This window comes from Trichoplusia ni, unplaced genomic scaffold (assembly GCF_003590095.1).
Source record: "Trichoplusia ni isolate ovarian cell line Hi5 unplaced genomic scaffold, tn1 tig00003034, whole genome shotgun sequence".
In the NCBI taxonomy this organism is placed as follows: Eukaryota; Metazoa; Arthropoda; class Insecta; order Lepidoptera; family Noctuidae; genus Trichoplusia; species Trichoplusia ni.
The window spans coordinates 118,416-139,104 of NW_020800318.1; the positions used below are offsets into that span (position 1 = coordinate 118,416).

The 20,689-nt window shown below is 34.9% G+C and overlaps 1 protein-coding gene across 1 annotated transcript in view; it reads right to left on the bottom strand.

The window, feature by feature from the left end:
- The window catches only part of LOC113507664, a 124,275-nt gene extending 108,769 nt beyond the window's left edge, over positions 1-15,506 (bottom strand). The window contains exon 1 of the mRNA XM_026890567.1: positions 14,640-15,506. Coding sequence (XP_026746368.1) covers positions 14,640-14,664 — 25 coding nt within the window. The 5' untranslated portion in view covers positions 14,665-15,506. The remainder of the gene's footprint in view (positions 1-14,639) is intronic.
- Positions 15,507-20,689: the final 5,183 nt, after the last annotated feature.

Consider the following 20,689-nt stretch of genomic DNA (forward strand, 5'->3'; position numbering starts at 1 on the left):
TAGCCAAGGCAATGAAGATACAGATTGCAGTAAAGAGAAAATGAAATACTATTAAAAATGATTCGCTGTTTGTCATCTGTCACCAGATTGTATCTCATAAACCGAGATAGGTGCTGATAACAACACTAATTTTATTAAACGATGTAGTAACGTTAACCACAAACATCGATGTTAAGTAAAGCAAGGATGGGATACGGTCACAAAATTAATGGATGGTTTTCTTTAGCCTATTAAGAATATTTATTATGATCCTATTTTAACTACTCGGAGAATAGTTTCAGAGCAGGAGCCAAAACAGAACCGTAACTAAAGAAAAAACGTTTTACGAAAGTTATAACAACTAATTGTTTGACTGCATTGTTAAAGCGAGACAGCATACAAACATCATATATCACCATCTCACTCCCACAACCCAGACCACCCAATACTACATAGAACATGCACTGTGGGCTAATTTATAATTTTAATAATGTCAAAACTTTTCCCTTGTGAAATTAAAGGAAATATTATTATGATAATTTGTATGCGAGAGAATTGCAACTAGTAACTAACTAAAGTTAATTTATTTCGCGTAATTACCTTCTGAATTAAGTGTGGTCATAATTTACCGGTAGATAATTTAACTACACGTATTAATGGTTACATATTATGAATGTGGCAAAGGAACTATTGTATTAATATTTTAAAAGTGTAATGGCACTTAAGGAACTCAAGATAAGTTATGTTTGTTTAAAATAATTTAGGAAAATTTTGAGAAAATGGAAATCCTTTAAGTTTATTCATAATAACCATTAAATGTTTGATTTACTTTTATATAATGGCTTATTAAGAGGGTACAAACAGACAAACTGGAAACTTTGATTAAGGAGCCTTAGTAAAAGTTTTCAGTTTTTCGTCGCTTTCAGTTCGTCTGACCGTCTGTCACCAGGATGTATCTCATGAAGAGATAAATTTGAATTTATGCAAGTATTTTTCGCAAGATACATAAAATTTTCATAGATTATGTATATTTGTTTCGCTATAACAACTAAAAAAAAATCAAGTGTAAACAACAGTTACACACGTAATGGGTAACCATTTTCTTTTTAAAATTTTACTTGACATCTGACTTTATAAGCATATCCATATCGCCATAGTTATGTCGCCTTGTACTAAATAATACTAAACGGCAACAAACAACTCACCACCATAAAACAAAAGAGCCCATTATCATAACTAATATCAACAGGTAGCGAAATCGACAAAATGTTGGAAAAGAATAATGTCTCCATTTCCATATAACAATACTGAACAACATTACAAGGTAACGTACGAAACAAATAAAACGCAAGACGTAGAGTGAACAACACGACGTATTGTAAAGCTGGGGGTACATGGTACCAAGACTTATTTTAAAAGGGAAATTTTAAAGGGAAATGTCATACAATTCGTAATACATTGCTGGGTGATACTTCAAGAGCTCGTGAGCACCTAAGCTATAACCGCATAAGTGAATCGATCACAGGTTAAGCTACGCTTGACGCGGTTGGTCCTTAGATGGGTGACCATCTTTGTCATAACGAGTTCCTCCACGTTAAATGGAGTGGAATGGTGGATCCCGGCTGTTATTCCTATATCTTTGACAGTCGTTACAGGTAGTCAGAAGCTTGAAAGTCTGACAACCAGTCTAACCAAGGGGTATCCTGTTGCCTAGGTAACTGGGTTGACGAGGTCAGATGACAGATAGGCAGTCGCTCCTTGTAAATACTGGTACCTAGCTGAATCCGGTTAGGCTGGAATCCGACCCAACTTAGTTGGGAAAAGGCTAGGCCGATGATAATTGCTGGGTGATACTGCAATAGCAACAGCAGCGACTGACTACACACCAACAAAGCGAGCGTTCTTTGCGAGCAGGAAACTTTCACGCACGAGTAACCAACAAAATATATAATTATGCAAAGTAACAAAACAAATTGTTACAAAAATCAAGTTTTGCGAAACCTAGCTCTGCTAAAAAAACCCAGGCTGTAAAACCTTTCATTTTCATAACTTTTTCAAAAATGTTTAAGAATACAACCACATAAGTCACCTTTACTACAAAACAAACTAAAAAAAAATCCCCCAATCTGTTCGGGAGCTTCGCCACAGACAGACAGGTAGACCGACAAACTACCACAAACGTCAAACTTTATTATTTATTTATTTAATTAATTATTACACTAATCTACCATTACAGGTTACTTAACCTAATGCGGTAGCTAGGACTAAACAAAGGTCTAAGTATTTATGTGAACTAGGGTAACTTATAACGTTCGTGGCTAAGCTATAACCGCATAAGTGATTGTGATTCGATCACAGGTTAAGCTATGCTTGACGCGGTTGGTCCGTAGATGGGTGACCATCTTTGTCATAACGAGTTCCTATGTGTTTCTGAAGGCACGTAAAATTGTGGGTCCCGGCTGTTATTCCTACATCTTTGACAGTCGTTACAGGTAGTCAGAAGCTTGAAAAAGTCTGACAGCCAGTCTAACCAAGGGGTATCGTGTTGCCCAGGTAACTGGGTTGAGGAGGTCAGATAGGCAGTCGCTCCTTGTAAAACACTGGTACTTAGCTGAAACCGGTTGGACTGGTAGCCGACCCCAACATAGTTGGGAAAAGGCTAGGCCAATGATGATGAATGATGGTAACTTATAACACCACTTTTTTTGCGTCTGCAATTAAATAGGACAATACTATTCCCCCGATCACAATATACAAACTTTGTCATGCTCGCGAGCATTCACAAAAGTACACCACCGTGTAGTGTAGCCCCACCATTACGGCCGTTCGGAACTTCACTTCGACGTAACAAGGTTAGAGTTTACCTGTACACTGCGATATGTTGATAGAGACAGCAAATAAAACGAAAGTTTGTGTCGTTAAGTACCAGAGACGAATGTTACAGTATTTCTTGGTGGATGTAAGGAAGTAGATGAGTTCGTTTCATGTTGAGATCAGCTGTGATGGTTTTATTTGTTTGTTGGTACGTGGTCTTTTTTATGAGGTTTTGCCTGTTTTGAGACGAAACAGACATAAATAAACTTTTATCTGTTAGATCTTTTATCACGATTTGCTGAAATCGATTGAGAGATTTGCTGTGAAAGCTTAAAAAAAAACTGCTTAAGTGAAGAAAAATAAACTTATTTTTATTACTTCTAGTAATAACGGTAGCAGAAATCTATCAACTGAAAAAGTTTTAACTATCTACCTGTTTTCATGAGATACAGCCTGGGACAGACGGACAGACTCTTTGAGTACGGAAAATGTTAAATACCCATTTTAAATAATTGCTTTTGTTCTGTGAGATCTTGAAACTGAACCCTAAAACCTTTTTTGATAACTTAATAACCCAAGTATGAAGTAGTTACAATAAAACGGATTGGCAAATCGAAAGTCTCATTGCACTGCCTACACTACAATACATAAAATAAAAATTGCCTCTTTATTCAGTTTTCGTTAAGTTGTAGAATCCTTTAACGTTTATTCACCAAGATCCGAGATTATCAATGTGACTGGGGTATTTCCATATCAAGTTTATTAGTATTAAACGTGTTATCCGCGCCATTGCATTAAATAATTACGTAGCAGGTATTAAATCTGATTACCTTCTAATTTCTCGAGGCAAAGTGACATCGATTTGTTTCTATTTTAGGTAGCATTTAGTTTGTGCTGGTATATAAAGATTTTTGGAGAAGAAAACGCAAATAAGACTCCGAATATACATATTTTTGTGTATTTTTGAAATTTAAATATTAAAAGTTAGGAGTAAGCATTAAGAATAAATGCACAATTGACTTGTTGGTCCAGTTGTTAGTAACCCTGACTGCTTTACTAAAGGTCGTGGGCTCGATTCCCATCCAGAACATATTTTGTGCGATGAGCCCGATCATTCAATTTATCTAAATGATATAATACAAAACAGTTAATATTAAACATTCAGATTCAAAGATTCTCTCGCGTATGTCTTTCTGAATCTGAACATCACGGGTTAACAATAGAAAATAATAGCTTAATACACGGTTAAAACACTGACAACCCTAGTCATTTCATATTAACATTTGTTCTACATACCACAACAGAACACAAATCATAAATCTATTCCATCCCCAAGGTTGAGGATGATGAGAACATTTTAGCTTCCGAAAAAAGCCATTCTAAGTATACCGAACTCCCACACTGACGTAAAAATAAAAATCCGCTATAAATAAAGGCTGAGCCCATTGCAATTTATCGGGCGTTATTTCGAGCCCGTCCCACAGAAATATCTTTAGGGATACCCCAATATTTTGTCTAACGTACAACCCAAGCAATACTAGAAGCCGTTAAAATATAATTAGGTATTTTATAATTGGTGTGGAAAACCGAAAATTGTTAGGGTAAGAATAAACACCTCAACTATTGAAAACCTGTATGGATTTCAAACACTTTTGTGGTGTTCGATTGTTTTAGATAGAGTGAGTTTGTCTTTTACCATTGAGGTCAATATAAAAAGTATTTTTTGATATGCAGTGATAACCTAGTGGTTAGACTGTCGGCTTTCAAGTCATAGGTAGTAAGTAGGTTCATCGCCACTGGCGGTCACCGATGTCTTGAATGATTCATGGGCGCATATTAAGCAATTATCACCTGTCATGTTGACAGAATACCTGATATATCTTCAAAGGTGCGTTAAGAAACGTCAAAGGCCTACGGTTGGTTTAAGCTTTGACACCAAGTTGTACAACAACCATAAGAAATGAAGAAGTTATAAATGATATTGACCAAATAAACTTAGCTTGGTTAGTGACGAATCATGCAAACACTCCTTAACTCAATTTACAGCTATTATCATAGTAGCCAAATCTCTTCTAATATATAAAATTCCCGTGTCACGATGTTAGTTACCGTACTCCTCCGAAACGGTACGACCGATTCTGACCGATTATGTATACATATTGGGTAGGTCTGAGAATAGAACAACATCTATTTTTCATACCCCTAAGTGACAAGGGTTACCCACACGAAAAAAAAAATATTTTAGTTTTTTTACGAAATTGTTTGTTTTTATCTTTTTTATAATGTGGCATTAAAAATACATACAACTAGAAAAAAAAAATTGGCAAAACGACGTTTGCTGGGTCAGCTAGGAAATCATAAAAATCCATTCAGTCAAAGCCGCAAATGACTGTGGATATTTATTTAATCTTGTCTCAAAGTTCCGGAATATTATATACAAAAAAACCATCAACAGTATTAAAACACAATCTACGCTTTTCGATCAAATTTCTATTTAAATGTATATTTGTAGTATAGGTGACAGTCCCACAGATCAGTTACGAGATAATATTAATATTCCACGTAACAGTTAAAAGCCCAGTTAATAATGGGATTGGTTTAATACCTGGACGGTTCATGAACTTTGTTAAATGAGCGCTTTCCATTACAGTATTAATCAAATCAAATAATTGAAGCCCGATGTTTCAATTGATGTTATGTTCCACTCCAGATATTATTTTAAACTGGTTGATTTTAAGAAAGTTATAAAGGACATGGCCAGTTTCTGCCTAGTTTTTTTGGTAGCATGTACATTAATAACAGCCTAATGATAAAAAATAAAATATAAATTATGGCATCCTTCATATTTCTGTCTAACTTCCGAGTTTTAACACAAGATTAAAGAGTTTTTTTTCTTTTATTTCCTATACTTTCAGGCTCTGCGCCATTTTGAGAAAACGTGTTTCCAGTAAAAGTTATAATGTTTACTAATAAAAACAGCGTAAATATGTAAATTGATTGCTAAACAAAACGTAATGCTATGTGATCATGACAGCGGATCTGTCACTACTTATAGTTGGCATTTTGCGCACGTTGTATTATTTATACAAAAGTACCTACTCTGTGTATTATTTACGTTTGCCTTTTTCTGTGAATATTTATTATTATGTATCAATTTAAAACCTTTTCAGTGCTCCGAACGCCTATAGTTTTTATGAAACCCAATCAGTTTGCAACTCATTGAATAAGAAGGATTAAAACAACATCCATTTATGTAAATATCTAAAAAATCTGAAGTATATGGAATATGTAACATATATATTATATTTTTTAGGACAAACTTAATTCAAAAAAGCAAAATTTCGTTAATGTACATGAACTTTTACAAGCTAGGCAGAGTGCCTTGTATAAATTGGCCATGTCCTTTATTTTGTTTTATTTCGTTTTTTTTTTTACTCAAAAAACTACTCCCGCTTTGAGCAGTTCAATTTGAGTTTCACAAGTATCTAAATGGCATGCTAACAACAAGATTATGAACAAGCATTTGTCTATCATACAAATGCTTTAAACACAAACTTTTAAAACAATATTGAATAAAATTGTAGAAACAGCTCTGCCTCTCTCCTAATAGTGCTGTGCCCGACAGAGTCCATAATTGTTACCTAGATTTAGGTTTACCACCTGTAAATTACATTATGGAATGCAATGAATAAATTGAAATGCTTTTCCTAAATGGGGATCGAAGTTGCGACATTTTGCTCACAGTGGGTTTGCCATGGTGATAATGCCACTAGCCTATCCATACGACAGAATGGTTCGCGAGTTGAGCTGACCTGTGCGTGGTACCTCTTCGGCTGATACTTTTCTTCATATTTTATTCGATTTCTTACCTATGACAAATTCACATACACTCGCAGATGACATGGCTTTGTATTGGATAAATAAGTTTCAAAATCGTATCAGTAGATAGTTTTCTATATTACGTCGGACATTGACTGCCAATCACTTTTCCTATTGCGGTTTTCTTAAGGAATTAACATCCATTTTATTTATTTATTTAAGAGATGTACCTACATTTTACATCTCATTAATAAAATGTGTTATTTTTTCCAGCTTTGTGTGAAAAGAAAAAATCAGAAATTTTGTCGGTACCTACCCTCAAATCTATTTATCACCCAACCGATTTGTTTTTCACTAGCCTATTTGTACGGAACCCTAAGAGTAGCGAGGTAGACTCGCACTTGACCGGTTCACTGTTACCTGAATATATCATGCTCAAAGTCTCTCGGGACCATAATATATGTTGACCATGTTATTTTTAACATACATAATATGTATTTCATTTATTGTTGTTTTCAACCTGTCAAACAGTATAATTTTCCCGTGCTAAATAAATACTTACCTATCATATTAATTATGTATGTAAATCAACCTACTCATATCAAAAGTTTTTCGTATGCGTAATTAATGATGGTATTGTAAATATATTCTATTCCTATGTAACATTTTGTATACGGATTGAGATTAAATTTTGAAATAACTTTGACTAAGGACCGTAATAGTAGACTCCATCATTCTCAATTTTAATACGTTGACTCTTTAACATACATAGTAGTTTGAATACACCATTGAATAATTCTCAGGTGTGCTGGTTTCCTTGTGATATAATCCAACACTATTTTACCTACTTCATAAAATGTAAAAAAATGGAAAATGCACCTAACACCTTGGACTTGGCAGGCTAACTGTGGTGCCACAAAATCTTCAGCTCCATAATATGTATGTATGTATTGCATGTATCATCGTTCCCCTGCCCTTAACCTATTTTTATTATTTTTGTTCGGTGCATCACGTTTTTCTTTAATACCAATAATGTCCGTCTATCTGGACTTATATACAGACTAGCTGTTTCCCGCGACTTCGTCCGCGTGGTTAGAAGATATAAGTTATGATTTATACCTACCCTGTTTTTTCCACATTTTCCATTGTATCTTCGCTCCTATTGGTCGCAGCGTGATGGTATATAACCTAAAACCTTCCTCGATGAATGGTCTATTCAATACGAAAATAATTAATTTCAATTTGAACCAGTAGTTCCTGAGATTAGCGCGTTCAAACAAACAAACTCTTCAGCTTTATGTATTAGTATAGATATATCTATGTAGCATCTTCATGAACAATTTCCATTAGATCATCAGCTCCCAGTACCCGGATAAAGAAGTTTTTACTAACTTTCTCCCGTTATCAGCTAATCTCTAGCAAAGACCCCACTTGGGAATTTATTAATGTATTCAACATAATTACAGACTTGTCAATCTTTCGATTCGTGAATAAATTATGTTTTCAAGGCTTTCCCACTTTGTTACGAAGATTTTGGGTAAGTATCTTTAAGCAATTAAGTAATTTTGTTTTTTTTTTTCAGTTTTTGAGTTATTACCATCTTTTTTGTTCGAAGTACCTATATTAACTATAATTATTTTGACTAACTCGTGAGATGTTTTCAGTTTTCTTTTTTTTTGTCTACTCCAACGAATGGGTATCAAAGACTTGCATTGTTTCAATTAAAAAGGTATAACTGTCTCTCTTTTGTTTTGTTTAAATTGTCAAGCCCAGAAGAAAGACTTTACAAAAACTGACCCTCTTCGGAGCAAAAACACTTTTCAGATTTTCTCTTCAGTTTTATCTAATGTGTCATGTCTGGCCATTCTCTCATAAACCTTTATAGACTGCGACAATGTTTTAACGCTAGGCTCTTTAATGACGTCCCGTATTTGACACCCATCCATATAAATACAGTGTCAATTGGTTTGAAAAAAAATATTAATAATTTTAAAATAAATATTCCATTTTGTTTGACCAACAGACTAATTTCTACCTCATTAATTAAATTCACAGATTCCATTAATAAGGATTTAGAGGATTAAAGTACCACACCCTTACTACTTAATTATGCCCCACCCGCGTTAAAACTTGAGACAAAATTTTATGTGTTCCGGTAATATAATTTTAATATGTCAATAACTAAAGTATTAACCTTATAACAACCATAGCTCGGGTAAAACCGGGCAGATAACTAGGGCATCATGGGTTGGTATTAAATATTCAAGTGACTCTACACAAATTCATATGCTCCCTGTTTCTTCCTATCTAGTGATATTAGGTGACTGCAAATTGAAATAAATAGGTATGAATATTTGAGCTACAATTTTCAATATACCTATAAATTTTAATTATTTAAATTAAACCTCTAGTTTTTTGAATTTCAAATACTTAAAGTATTTGCAATAAAAAAAGTCGAAAGTTAAAATAAAAAGCAAGAATTCACTAGTTTTCGAAAGAGTTGATTTTTTTTGTCCTGATACCACAATTATGTTACAACTGAAAACAGTAAAAATAAAAAAAACACACTCTTGCACCAGCAAAATTCAAAAAAGTTAGCAAATAAATGCATTAATATAATTTCAACTCTACGATATATTATTTATTTTTCATCTAACGAAATCCCAAAAAACTACCAACATCGACATTGTTTTCCCCTCCCTTTAAGGAGATTACTCCATATTAAATAATATAGGGTTGTCACTCAAACGGGGAAAGTCTCGTCCCCTTGTCGTGATACGATAAATAATTAACAAGTTACGACTAGAAGTTCAGTACGAAAAACTGATTTAGGAAAATGTTGTTTATTTCAATTTTGGGAATTAACTTTTTAACGTGTGCCTAATTAATGTTTGGTATTATTTTAAATATTTTGGTATTATTTTAATATATATCGAAAGCACGCTGTTAAGATAAACCTGTTCAATTATTATGATACTGACCTCTTTAGTCCGATGAAGTAATTAATAACTATAGGTGCATATACCTATTCAAAAGTTTCAGTTTTTTTCAAGCTACGTTACCGAAACTTAAATAATAAATCAGTATTAAGTTAACAACATAATTTTGTTTCGAAAGAAACTAACTACAAACATTTTTTTCCTAATCGTTAGGTCGTTTAAAAGTTCTGCTATATGCCAAAGTATTTTTCTTTCAAAGTAACAATTTACTTAGTAAAATATAAGCCTATTTACAAAACTACTAACTACAAGAAAATTGTTTGCGCAATTTATTCCGAATGACATTGAAATTCGACTTCGAGTAGAGGTTCTTTACATCATATAACTTACAACGTGAATATAACCTTAAAGGGCGTAGAGTGTTATTGAGACGGCGGCTAGGAAAACAGGAGATTAGAGCGCATGCGCGCTACGCCGCGTAGCAACTCGTAGCGTTACGTTTTACTACGCACCGTAGCCTCGTAGTACTCAATAGCACGTTTACATAAATACAGACTTTATTTTCCTGAGATAGAGTTTTAAATTGAATGTTTCTTCGTTACACCTGTCTGGATACAGTTAAATGTTCAGGGAATGTATTCGATGAAATGTCACCCATTTGATCATTGGCATAGGGTTGAAAATCGAACGTCGTTTTTTATTTATTTGAAACTAGTTTTATAAAAGTGAGCGGTTAATAATAAATTATTCTGGTACAATTTCACAGACGGCTTCGGTAACAATCGGTCAATATCGGAAAGGTATTAGTTTTTGGGAATCGGTTTTCTAAGCCAATAAATTTTGAATCACTTGGGAATGTTTTTTGGGACAGTTGAATAAACAGCTTTATTACTTAAACCCTACAAGGGCGAGTCAATATTAACCGTCTGTTATAATTCTCTTTACTTAAATATTAGAAATGTTGGTTGATTTACAACTGAAGGTTTTGAGATATGTATATTAAATGATTAACTGTATCATTTAAAGATAAACTAACCAAAATTAATTTGTACTGGAACAATAGCATTATACACATAATTCTTGAAATTAAGTATGCAGAGGTTCATATTCAGGTATCTCAGATTAATATTCCAAAATCACCACCACTAATCACCTACCTCGGTGATGAATTCTCTCCTCCTCCGATTGCAATCTGTTATTTTTATTATAATAATTAAATAAACAGCCTTATTTCATCACAGTACCAGGAAAATGGTAACAACCGAAAAAGGGGATGAGACGGCTTATATTATATCTTATGACCCTTAAGTTATATTGCGTACACCACAAAGGCAGCTACACACATGTCCACCATATTTGCACGTAATCGCACGTACACGTAACAACGTCACACACGTACTACGTCACGTAGTGTATCGTAAAAATATTACGTCATATGGATAAGGGTCAAATGAGTATGTTTGGAATTATGATATTATGTTGGAACATAAGGAAAAGTATTAATATATATATATATATGTATATTATATAAAATATGAGGGTGTTGTTGCTGTGGTCAAATCGTTAACTTACCGAATATGGGTTTAGGAACTTAGTAGGAGGCAATTTACTTTCTTACTTTACTCTTTTGCTTATCTTTTCAAATTTTGACGACTGACTTACAATTTAAAGGACATGTCTAAAAAAAAAATTTGATAAAAAAAATCCTAATGAACTAATGATGACAGTAAGAGAATTAAGTAGCGTCAAGTTAAAAATAAAAGTTTCTATCTACTCAAAAAGAAGAAGAATTGATCCTCGACTCAAAAAAGATTTATAAGAAACAATACAAGTTTTCTCTCAGTCCCTTTATATATAGGTAGAAACGAAAAAAAATCATTTAGTCTTTTTTGTAAGCCAAGGAGGCCTACGACCATTTGTCAAAGCACTATTGTTCTATTCGAGTCGCAATCTACTTCGCGTAGATCGACGTGCCTCTCCTTCGGAGCCACTAAGGTAGTGGTAAGGTAATGGTAAACCCTTAGATCAAATGAGGCTGTAGGCATAACTGATCAGTACGCGACGTGTCGTGGTTCGATCTACAATTAGAACAAGCATTTGTGTGACATAGTTCTTGAAGTCTACACATGTCTTGTGCATATAAATTGAATGTGTGCGAATTCCTCGGTGACACAAAGAAATGCCTTAGTACGAGAGGCTTTCATAAAGGAAAAAATACATTAACATCATTGGCCTAGCCTTTTCGGGTCGGCTCCCAGTCTAACCGGTTTCAGCTAAGTACCAGTGTTTTACAAAGAGCGACTGCCTATCTGACCTCCTCAACCCAGTTACCTGGGCAACACGATACCCCTTGGTTAGACTGGCTGTCAGACAGGAAAAAATACATTAACATTAAAAAAAATAACACCAAGGTGTACCTATATATCTGTTGCAAACTGGAAACGTCCCAACATCGATTCCGGACTTAAATGTATTTTCTAGACAGAAGCAAACAATTTATCACTTGGTACGCTGAGAGGAAAATGTCGCCGGAAAACCCAAGAATAAAATCTAATGTAATCTCTTTGATAACGGCGGTAGGTAGCGATCCCCGTAATACGCTATAGATACATATCTATCTATAGTTAATTGTATAGTGATGCCACAAAAATGAAGTACCTCGTCAATGCGTAATAAGTAAACCTGCAAAGATTTCTTGACTACACGAATATCCGAGTGATATAGGTCGTCACACTAAACTCATAAAGGAGAGGTTTCGCGGGTTCAATCTCCACGAAAGACAATAATTTGTGGTTGGTTCTGAGTCTGCATAGGTGACTTAAATGTTTGTGCATAACGTATATATAAAATAATTGAATGAACCTCTCTGAGTTTGTACAGCGTTAATAACTACAAGACAAAAATTGATTCTTTTTCAGAGGCTTATTTCGTCACGTGTACAAATGGCCTTATTCTCAAGTTCAGGAAGAGTGTCGTGTTTTCATAAGACGAGCTCCGTTCATTTTGAGTCTCATAAATGGCCGCACACTGTGAAACGCTCCATAAAATGTGATGACGCTATAGCATCATTACTTCGCAAACTTTTTCTTCTTTATTTTCGATGGTTTTTACCAATTACATCTGATGATAATAAGCTTGGTTGGTCATCTGTGACGGTAATTGGGCAGATAGATAAAGGGATGGATCGGAAATGGTTTGAGAAACACGACAGTTCAGTATATATTAGCCTGATGTGGGGCAAATTTTTTGCTTAAATTTTCTGCCTACTCCTGTGTTCATGAACACTCAAAAAATTATCTAGGCAAGATGTTGTTGTAGTTGTAGCTACTCTTCGCGGAATTCTGCAAATGCGTTTTAACCTGGTCCCTGAATATAGGGAACTGGGAAGCTTTTCGGTGGTATAAGTTTGACTGCAGGGGAGTGATAATCTGCGCAAGATGGCTGGCAGAAGCTGGATGCGAGCAGCTGAAGAAAGATCTCGATGGCGTGCAATTGGGGAGGCCTATTTCCTCATGGGCTGATGCTGATGATGATGAGTCAGATAGAGTCTGGCACACCTATTCGCCTTACCCATTGCCACGAGGGCGATTAGTATTTTCAGCAACTAAAAAAAGCAACTCTACTCAGAACCAGGTCGTCAAACTAGTCGTCAGGGTATTGTTCCTATAAATAGAATAAGTTATGCATAGCATTACCCAACTAGTGCTTCCAAGGGTCACTGCAACACAGCAACTAATTCAATAACAATTGAAACTCAACTTTACCACAACAAGTTTCGGTTGATAATTGAACAACACAATTTACATGCTAGCAGCATGTTTTAAGTGTTATGCTAATTTCAGTCGTGTAGCACATGAGTTAAAGTTCATTTTCAATTGTTGTCAAATTAGTAGTAGCATGCTAAGTTTTTAATTTTGACAACGAGTCCCTGACCTGGGAGCTTCATTTGTATAAGATGAAATTAGTCTTTTGGGACTTTGGGTTTAAATACCCTTGCTTTGCAAATTAATAATAAGTAGATAATACTTTATCAAGTATAAATTGTTATTTTTTTGTTGCACTATTCATAGTACGTTGTGCATTTGACAAGTTGTCAGTTTCATCAGCAAACTGCAAAAATAAACCTTAAGCCTTTGGAATAAAGACGAATTTAATTTAAAACAGAAGCTACGGTATATTGCTACAATTTAAAAGTGACAATTCTGTTTTATTTTGTTGGTTTATGATTCTGCAGTCTTTACTGCAGAGGATTGACGCTATGTATATAGTTTTGATGATAATATTCTCATATCATCTACTATCATAGATTCGTCATAGAATAAGGGTTTAGAAATATACTCTAAAATAGAAGAAAATTATTTCAATATTTAAATTTAAAGCCTTAGCGACTAACTACCGAAATATGTATGTCAATGCCACAGTAAAATCGATTTAGAAGATCGTCAATATTGGAGAGCCGATTGCCGCATGGAGCCAGTTGTGTATTCTGAAATGTCAATGTCAATGTACTGTCCCCCCGCCCCCCGCCCCTCACCCTGTTGCCACTCTGCAGTCCACCACATAGCTGCAGAAACAACGATATAACAAAAATAGAACAGTCAAACAACAAACGAATTACGCGTAATATGAAACTCACTAAAATCACATGACAACACAATTTAACCTATCTGTATACAAAACATAATATAGCCATTAACGTTCAAAGTTCACCCAACAAAGATAGAATAATTCGCCTGACGAAACAAATTTAAGACTAAAACAATAATAAATACCGCAACCCAGCCGTAGCGAACACATCCACACACGCGAACATTCATTTAGGCTCGGAAACGCGCAAAGATATATCACCATACCTAATGACAACCAAACAAATTACTTGCCAATTTCAACCCTATAACATGGCGTTAAAGTTCAAACGATCGAAAAAACAGATAAAACTATTGTTGATAAAATTTCGTCCTAATGCGGCGGTCATAAAGCTCAATTTGGTATGTGCGACGAATTCCGCAGAGGTGCGCATCTAGGGAATGCAAGCAATTAGGTACTTTTACATTGCAGATGTTCTCGATTTAAGAAAATAATACTCACCGTCCGTCGTTGAGGTTATATTCATCTTGGAGGACCAAGGACGCCTTGAAGTTTTTAAAACTTGAATTAAGTTTTTAAGTATTCAGTGTTTTTAAACTAGAGTTCAATGCACGGTGTCACGTTTAGTTTAACCAGGGTATGATAGATTCTGCGGCTGAATGCGGATAGCACAGGTCCGAGTGTTTACCTGTAATGTCCACCACAAATCACCGATAAAGAGCACTCACGAAACGTCAAGTTATTCAAATTCCGAACGAGCGACCGCACGCGGCCAAACGTCAACTATTGGCGCGAAGTCGCGAGCACTTGACAGGCGGCTGATTGATTCCGCGCGTTCGGAAACTCGCACACACTTGCACTTTACACCAAGGGCTGTATGATAGCCAAGATACGTTCGGATATCACCCAATTAGCAGGGAAGATGCTACTATGCGAGCAATCCGAAGCTTTTTGATAGTGTAACGACAAAACAAATAGTCCGGAATGAGTGAGCCACGGGCATGCGCAGTAGGCATTGCCGTATGCGTACTTTGTTAAGCCGTGGTTACCGATGTAGGCCGAGATAAAATTTTATTCACTTAATAAAATTCACATAAAAACAAATGAGTTCTTGGTAGTTTTTTTATTGGTACGTTTTGTTCTATTACGGAAATTACGCTTTAGTAATAAAAATAGACGTGTTTATATCGCCTCTATCTTTGGGTTTATCCGTTTATTTTCTCATCCCAATCTTTATCTATTCGAATTTATTTATTGCCTTTTTCGGTATGAACCTTTCATCTAAAATAATATTGTATTTGTTATAAATATATCATTGTGGCTTATTTCACGAAAGGTTGAATACCATTTCTTTTTTAAACAAAATAATTGCCTATTCATAACTTTCACACATAATTTTACCAAAATTAAAACACAAAAAAAATTACAAATGCTACTTCACCTATCATTTACAAAACACAAAAAAAAACATAGGTACCCTAGCAACAAAACCTCAAAAAAAAAAAATAACTGACAGCTATCCCTATTTTTTTTTTTAATAAAAACATGGCGTCTGTTTTCCCACAATATTTAAATGGTGTCGTATGAACGAGCCCCTACTGCAGCGCGCTAGGCTGGCACGTTCCGCGCAGGGCTGGGACTCTTGAGATATTTATCCGGTGACGGATACCTGACGCACACAACCGCACTTCACACACACGTGTACGCAATGTGTAATTGGATATTTTTTGTTGGTTATAATTTTTTGAGGACGAATTTTTGGTCATGCTTTTTTGTTTTTGGTCTCAGGGTTTTTTGTATAGGTATTGATAATTTATTTTAAAAGTAGAGAAGACTATGTTTAGAAGTTTAGGTTCTGTGAAAGATCAGGTTATTCATTATTTTATACTCAATACTTTTTTTAAACTCTATATTGTAATTTTTCAAAGATCTATATTTGATGTGAGTTTATATAGTTAAATGATCATATTGGGTTCGATTTTCGTGACAAATTGATGATCTAAAAAAATATTATGGCTATGTCTTTTAAATTATGTTTAAATTTCAGAGCTAAATAACTAACTCTCTTAATAAGTAAACACAATCTCTATAAACTAGAAAATATTATGCACAAAAACCTAATCTAATAAAGATAAAAATCATACATGCAAATGATAAACATACAAGAGGAAAAGTTCGAGAACTTTCCGAGTTTATCGATAAAACTTTGACCGTAACAACACTAGGAGCAAATAAAACTTGCTTATAACTTGAGAGTATTCTTAAAAATGTCGATAACTTCACTACACTACACCGAGTTTAAAATTCAAATATTTTTAGAAGGTAAATAAACTTGTGTGGAGGATTTTCCCAGTATGTGGCAACCGGGTTGTTGGTTTTAGAACTTTTGAGATACCTGCTTAGTAGTAGGTAAGTTTAGCTAGCTATGAGAATAAAAAGTTGAAGGAAATGATGCACTGTTTTGACTTGAAGCTGTGGAGTTTTGAATGAAAGTTTTGTTTGAGAACGTAAATTTTATCATCAAGACGAAATGCTTAAAATTTGGAGCAGAAAAGAAAAACAGAACGAGGCCTTATGGTAAAGAAACATTGACCCAGAAATAAATTAAATTGTCTTAACTGCACCTAACCACAGCATGAAGCAAAATCTCTTGTCATTCTCATGTATATACATGTACCCATATTTGCGAAATAAAGTTCATTATTCTTCAAGACAATTTCAATCATGGAAACAAGATGGCGTGCTGCACTTCCTAGAGTGCCCCCTCTCCACCATATCTTACCAAATCACTGTTTTTTTTTGTCCAAACAATAATTCTCCTACAATAACTATTTAACAGCATTAGGAGAAACCGCTAGCACCAGCTCTCACACCAACGTTCCTATTTACTCAGCTCTGTCATTCCCACCACGAGGCGTCAAAGTCAGTTAACTAAGTCTGAACAGGTGTCTTGTCGGGTTTTGTTTAATCTCAAAGTTAGCCGATACGTCTTGTTAGATGCGTAATTAATGTAGCTAGTTCTGCAATGTGGGTTGTATATGTTAGATGTAATTCTATATGTTATCATAGACTGACAAAGATCCTTATGTTTGACGTGTTGTCCAAACTGTGTCTTATTCCAATGTACGAGTATTTAATTATGATTTCAAAGAACAAAAAATGGCTGCAAAGTGTGTTTGAGCCTTGTTTAGGGTTCCCTTTGAAACTAAACTGAAGTCGCTCGAACCGTTCGGAAGCTATCATGCCAAAGACAGACAGGCACGTCAAACTTATAACACCCCTTTTGCGTCCAGGTTTCAAATCGGACTCAGAATAGAATAAGCCAACACAAAACATAAAACGTTCTTTTAATTATTGAGCGCTCACGAACAAATAAATACAAGTATTAGACGTTTCGCATTCACAACACAATTTCTTGGAGGATATCTTCAATTTCCTTGCAATTTGTTTCAAGATAAAGATCTTTCTTTTATATTTAAGAATGGAGAAAGATCGTAGTGTATCCATTACTTACAATTGTTGTGTTCTGCAGCCTCCCACCATCTCTTAATATAGTAAGGTTAAGAAAGAGAGACAGCGCTATTCGTCATGTCGTGCCTTCTCGCTCCCACAACTTCAAGTCTTATTGCTGCAGGCTTTGCTAGTTTTGTGCATTGAGTTTTGACTGGATACTCAACTTGGCATTGCATACTGAATAAAATAATGTAGACAATCTTTTAAGGCGTAAGTTTTGAAGATTCTTGCTGGTTTTCCTTCGTGAATGCAATCCAAAAACTAGAATAATGACTAATAAATATAATGCCTCGGAGGTGACTGGAAACGGCGTCCTTAAAATAAAAATTAACTTGATTTTGAATTTTGAGTTTTTCTGGTGATTGCAGTCTTAACTACGATGAAAAATAGTACCAATATGTATTTTCGTAGTTATTTTCTATCATCCTGAATTATAAGCATCCCAAAATAAATCGAAAACAAGAATGATGATCTAAGAAGTCTTCTGCCTCCAAATATTTTTCGGAATATAAGACCTTGCTATACAAAGTTGCCTCTCTACGCAAGCTTACTCCTTCGCCCTATAGGTGGCTTCAGTCGTTATATGTAAAACAGCAAGCATTGACACTTCAGGGGTTCGCCTCACCAATTCGTTCACCGCAGCAAAACTAGATGGCGTTACGTGTGTTTCTTACTCGAAAATTTGCGAGCCGATGAAATGTTTATTGAATGAAAATTGAAAATGTGAGGATTCATGCGATATGAAGATCAGATCATCTATCTCTATGTATTATGGGTTTGTATTAAAATCTAGTAAAGTTTTGAAGGTGACCTCAGTATTAAATGGAAAATCACGATGGATAAAAACAATGGGCTAAATAAAAGCGGCCGGAAATCGCAAAGGATAGAGTAGTTTGGAAGAGAAAGCCTTTGCCCAGCAGGGAGATCTACAACAGGCTATAAAAATAATAATAGTAAAAGAAATGCAGAGATCAGGAAAACGTTCGACAGGTCACTTTGCAAATTAACGAAACCTATAATTCTATGCATCAAGACCGGGATTACTAGGTATATAATGTATAAAATGCAATAACAATATATAAAAATGCAGGTATTCCGTTTTGGATTATGGATATACACCGTATGACTTATAAAAAGGTATTCAATAATCACAAACGTACATCTGTATTTATCTAACTCCATATCACTAAATGCAGTAATCCTAGACTATAAAAACAAAATCTCATAAACTTCCGTTCACAACTTTAGAAGCAGACTAAAAATAAGTAATTAACGGGACCACAATAGTTCTGCTCCACTCCACAAATGGCTGGACAAAATAAAGTATGGTCAGCAACGAAAGTCGGGTAACACAGTCAGATGTTCAAAACGACTGTAGAGGAAAATATAAGTTCCAATATGGTGGGATTAAGTACCATATAGGCATAATCCCTATAATAAGATTGACACTAAACACCTAGTACTCCATTCGTTAAGGTCCTTAATAATATTGTTGTCACAATAAAAACATACTTCAAATAAAATCGATGATATTTTTACGAGACTTAAAAAAATCGTCAAAATCGGTCCATCCAGTCCCAAGTTATGAAGTAACAAACATAAAAACAGACTAATTGATAACCTCCTCCTTTTTAAATCGATTGTAAAAGGTCACCAATCAAAAATGTATTTTGCATCAACAATGGTAAATTTACATCCTGTTAGGTCCTTATTTACAAACAGATCCTACTTATATTGTAAACGCGAGAGTCTGTATGTATGGATATTTGCTTCTCTTTTGTGCAAAAACGACTGAACCAGTTTCGACGGAACTTGGTCCACATAGTTTATAACCAGGATTAACACAGGATTTTGTATCTTGATTTCATGTTCAAATAAATGCGGACAACATCACATACATTGTTCTGAACCCAAAGTAAGTTGCTAAAGCACTTGTGTTATGGAATTCAGATACAACGAAGGTACCACAAACACCCAGACTCGAGAAAATGTACCCGCCCGGGGATCAAACCCGGGACCTCAGAGCTAGCGACACCTTAAAACCGGTGCGTGCGCCACTCGACCAAGGAGGTCATTTTCGATTTTTAGCTAGGATAAAATAAATGAACGACTGATATATGTATGTATTTCAGTGATATATTTGATTTGACTTGCTTTGACATCGTCATGAAAAGGAAACTACAAACTATAAGACGTGAATTTTACTAGTCTGTTTAAAACATTTGAGCACTTCAATTAGGGATTTTTTTTTGTTTAGGCGGGGCATCCTCATGGACACTTACTCCCTCGGGGAAAGAAATGGGTAGTGTCACACTCTTGACTAAACCTGAACCGCCGTGCTACTTCATCTGTGTCTTTGGATCGGTTTATGGCAATGCGTTGCAATCCTTCATACCCGATCCAATCAGGCCCAGCAAAATGTAATTCAAAGTACTGATTTCTTCATAGTACGTTGCTGACTGTACCAAGAAAGGTTTATTTTAAGTGAAGTAAACCAAGAAACGCGAACCCGGTAATCCGTTATAGAAATCTCTATATCAACACGCAAACAAAATTAGTAGGACCTAAGTATATAGCTATATGATTTTTAACCTTAATGTGACAGAATAGGGTCCTTTGTGTAATAAAATGGACGTGATTCGGTAATTTTTATATTGAACGAGTCACGCCTATTTAGATTTTGTGTTATGAATAGAATTTTCTGTGCCATTTTGATACGTTTCGATTTATTAAAGAAAAATGTTGGTGTTTTTTCGACGTCATCATTCCCGGTAATGTGATAAATTTACAAAATAATAAAACATATTCAATATCAATAATTGAACAACCTGAGGGACTTAGCAAAAAAATGTCGCTATTTCTTTTAGATAGTATGCTTTATACTTTATTTTTCCTTCAACTTAAAATTGTATAGTGCTATTTTGGTTACCTTAAGCTGAACTTTGATCGGTCTCAATTAAGGTCTGTTGTGACCATAGAAATCTAAATAACAAGGTAATAGAAATGGCATACACCGCGGCGATCTATCGAAACGCATG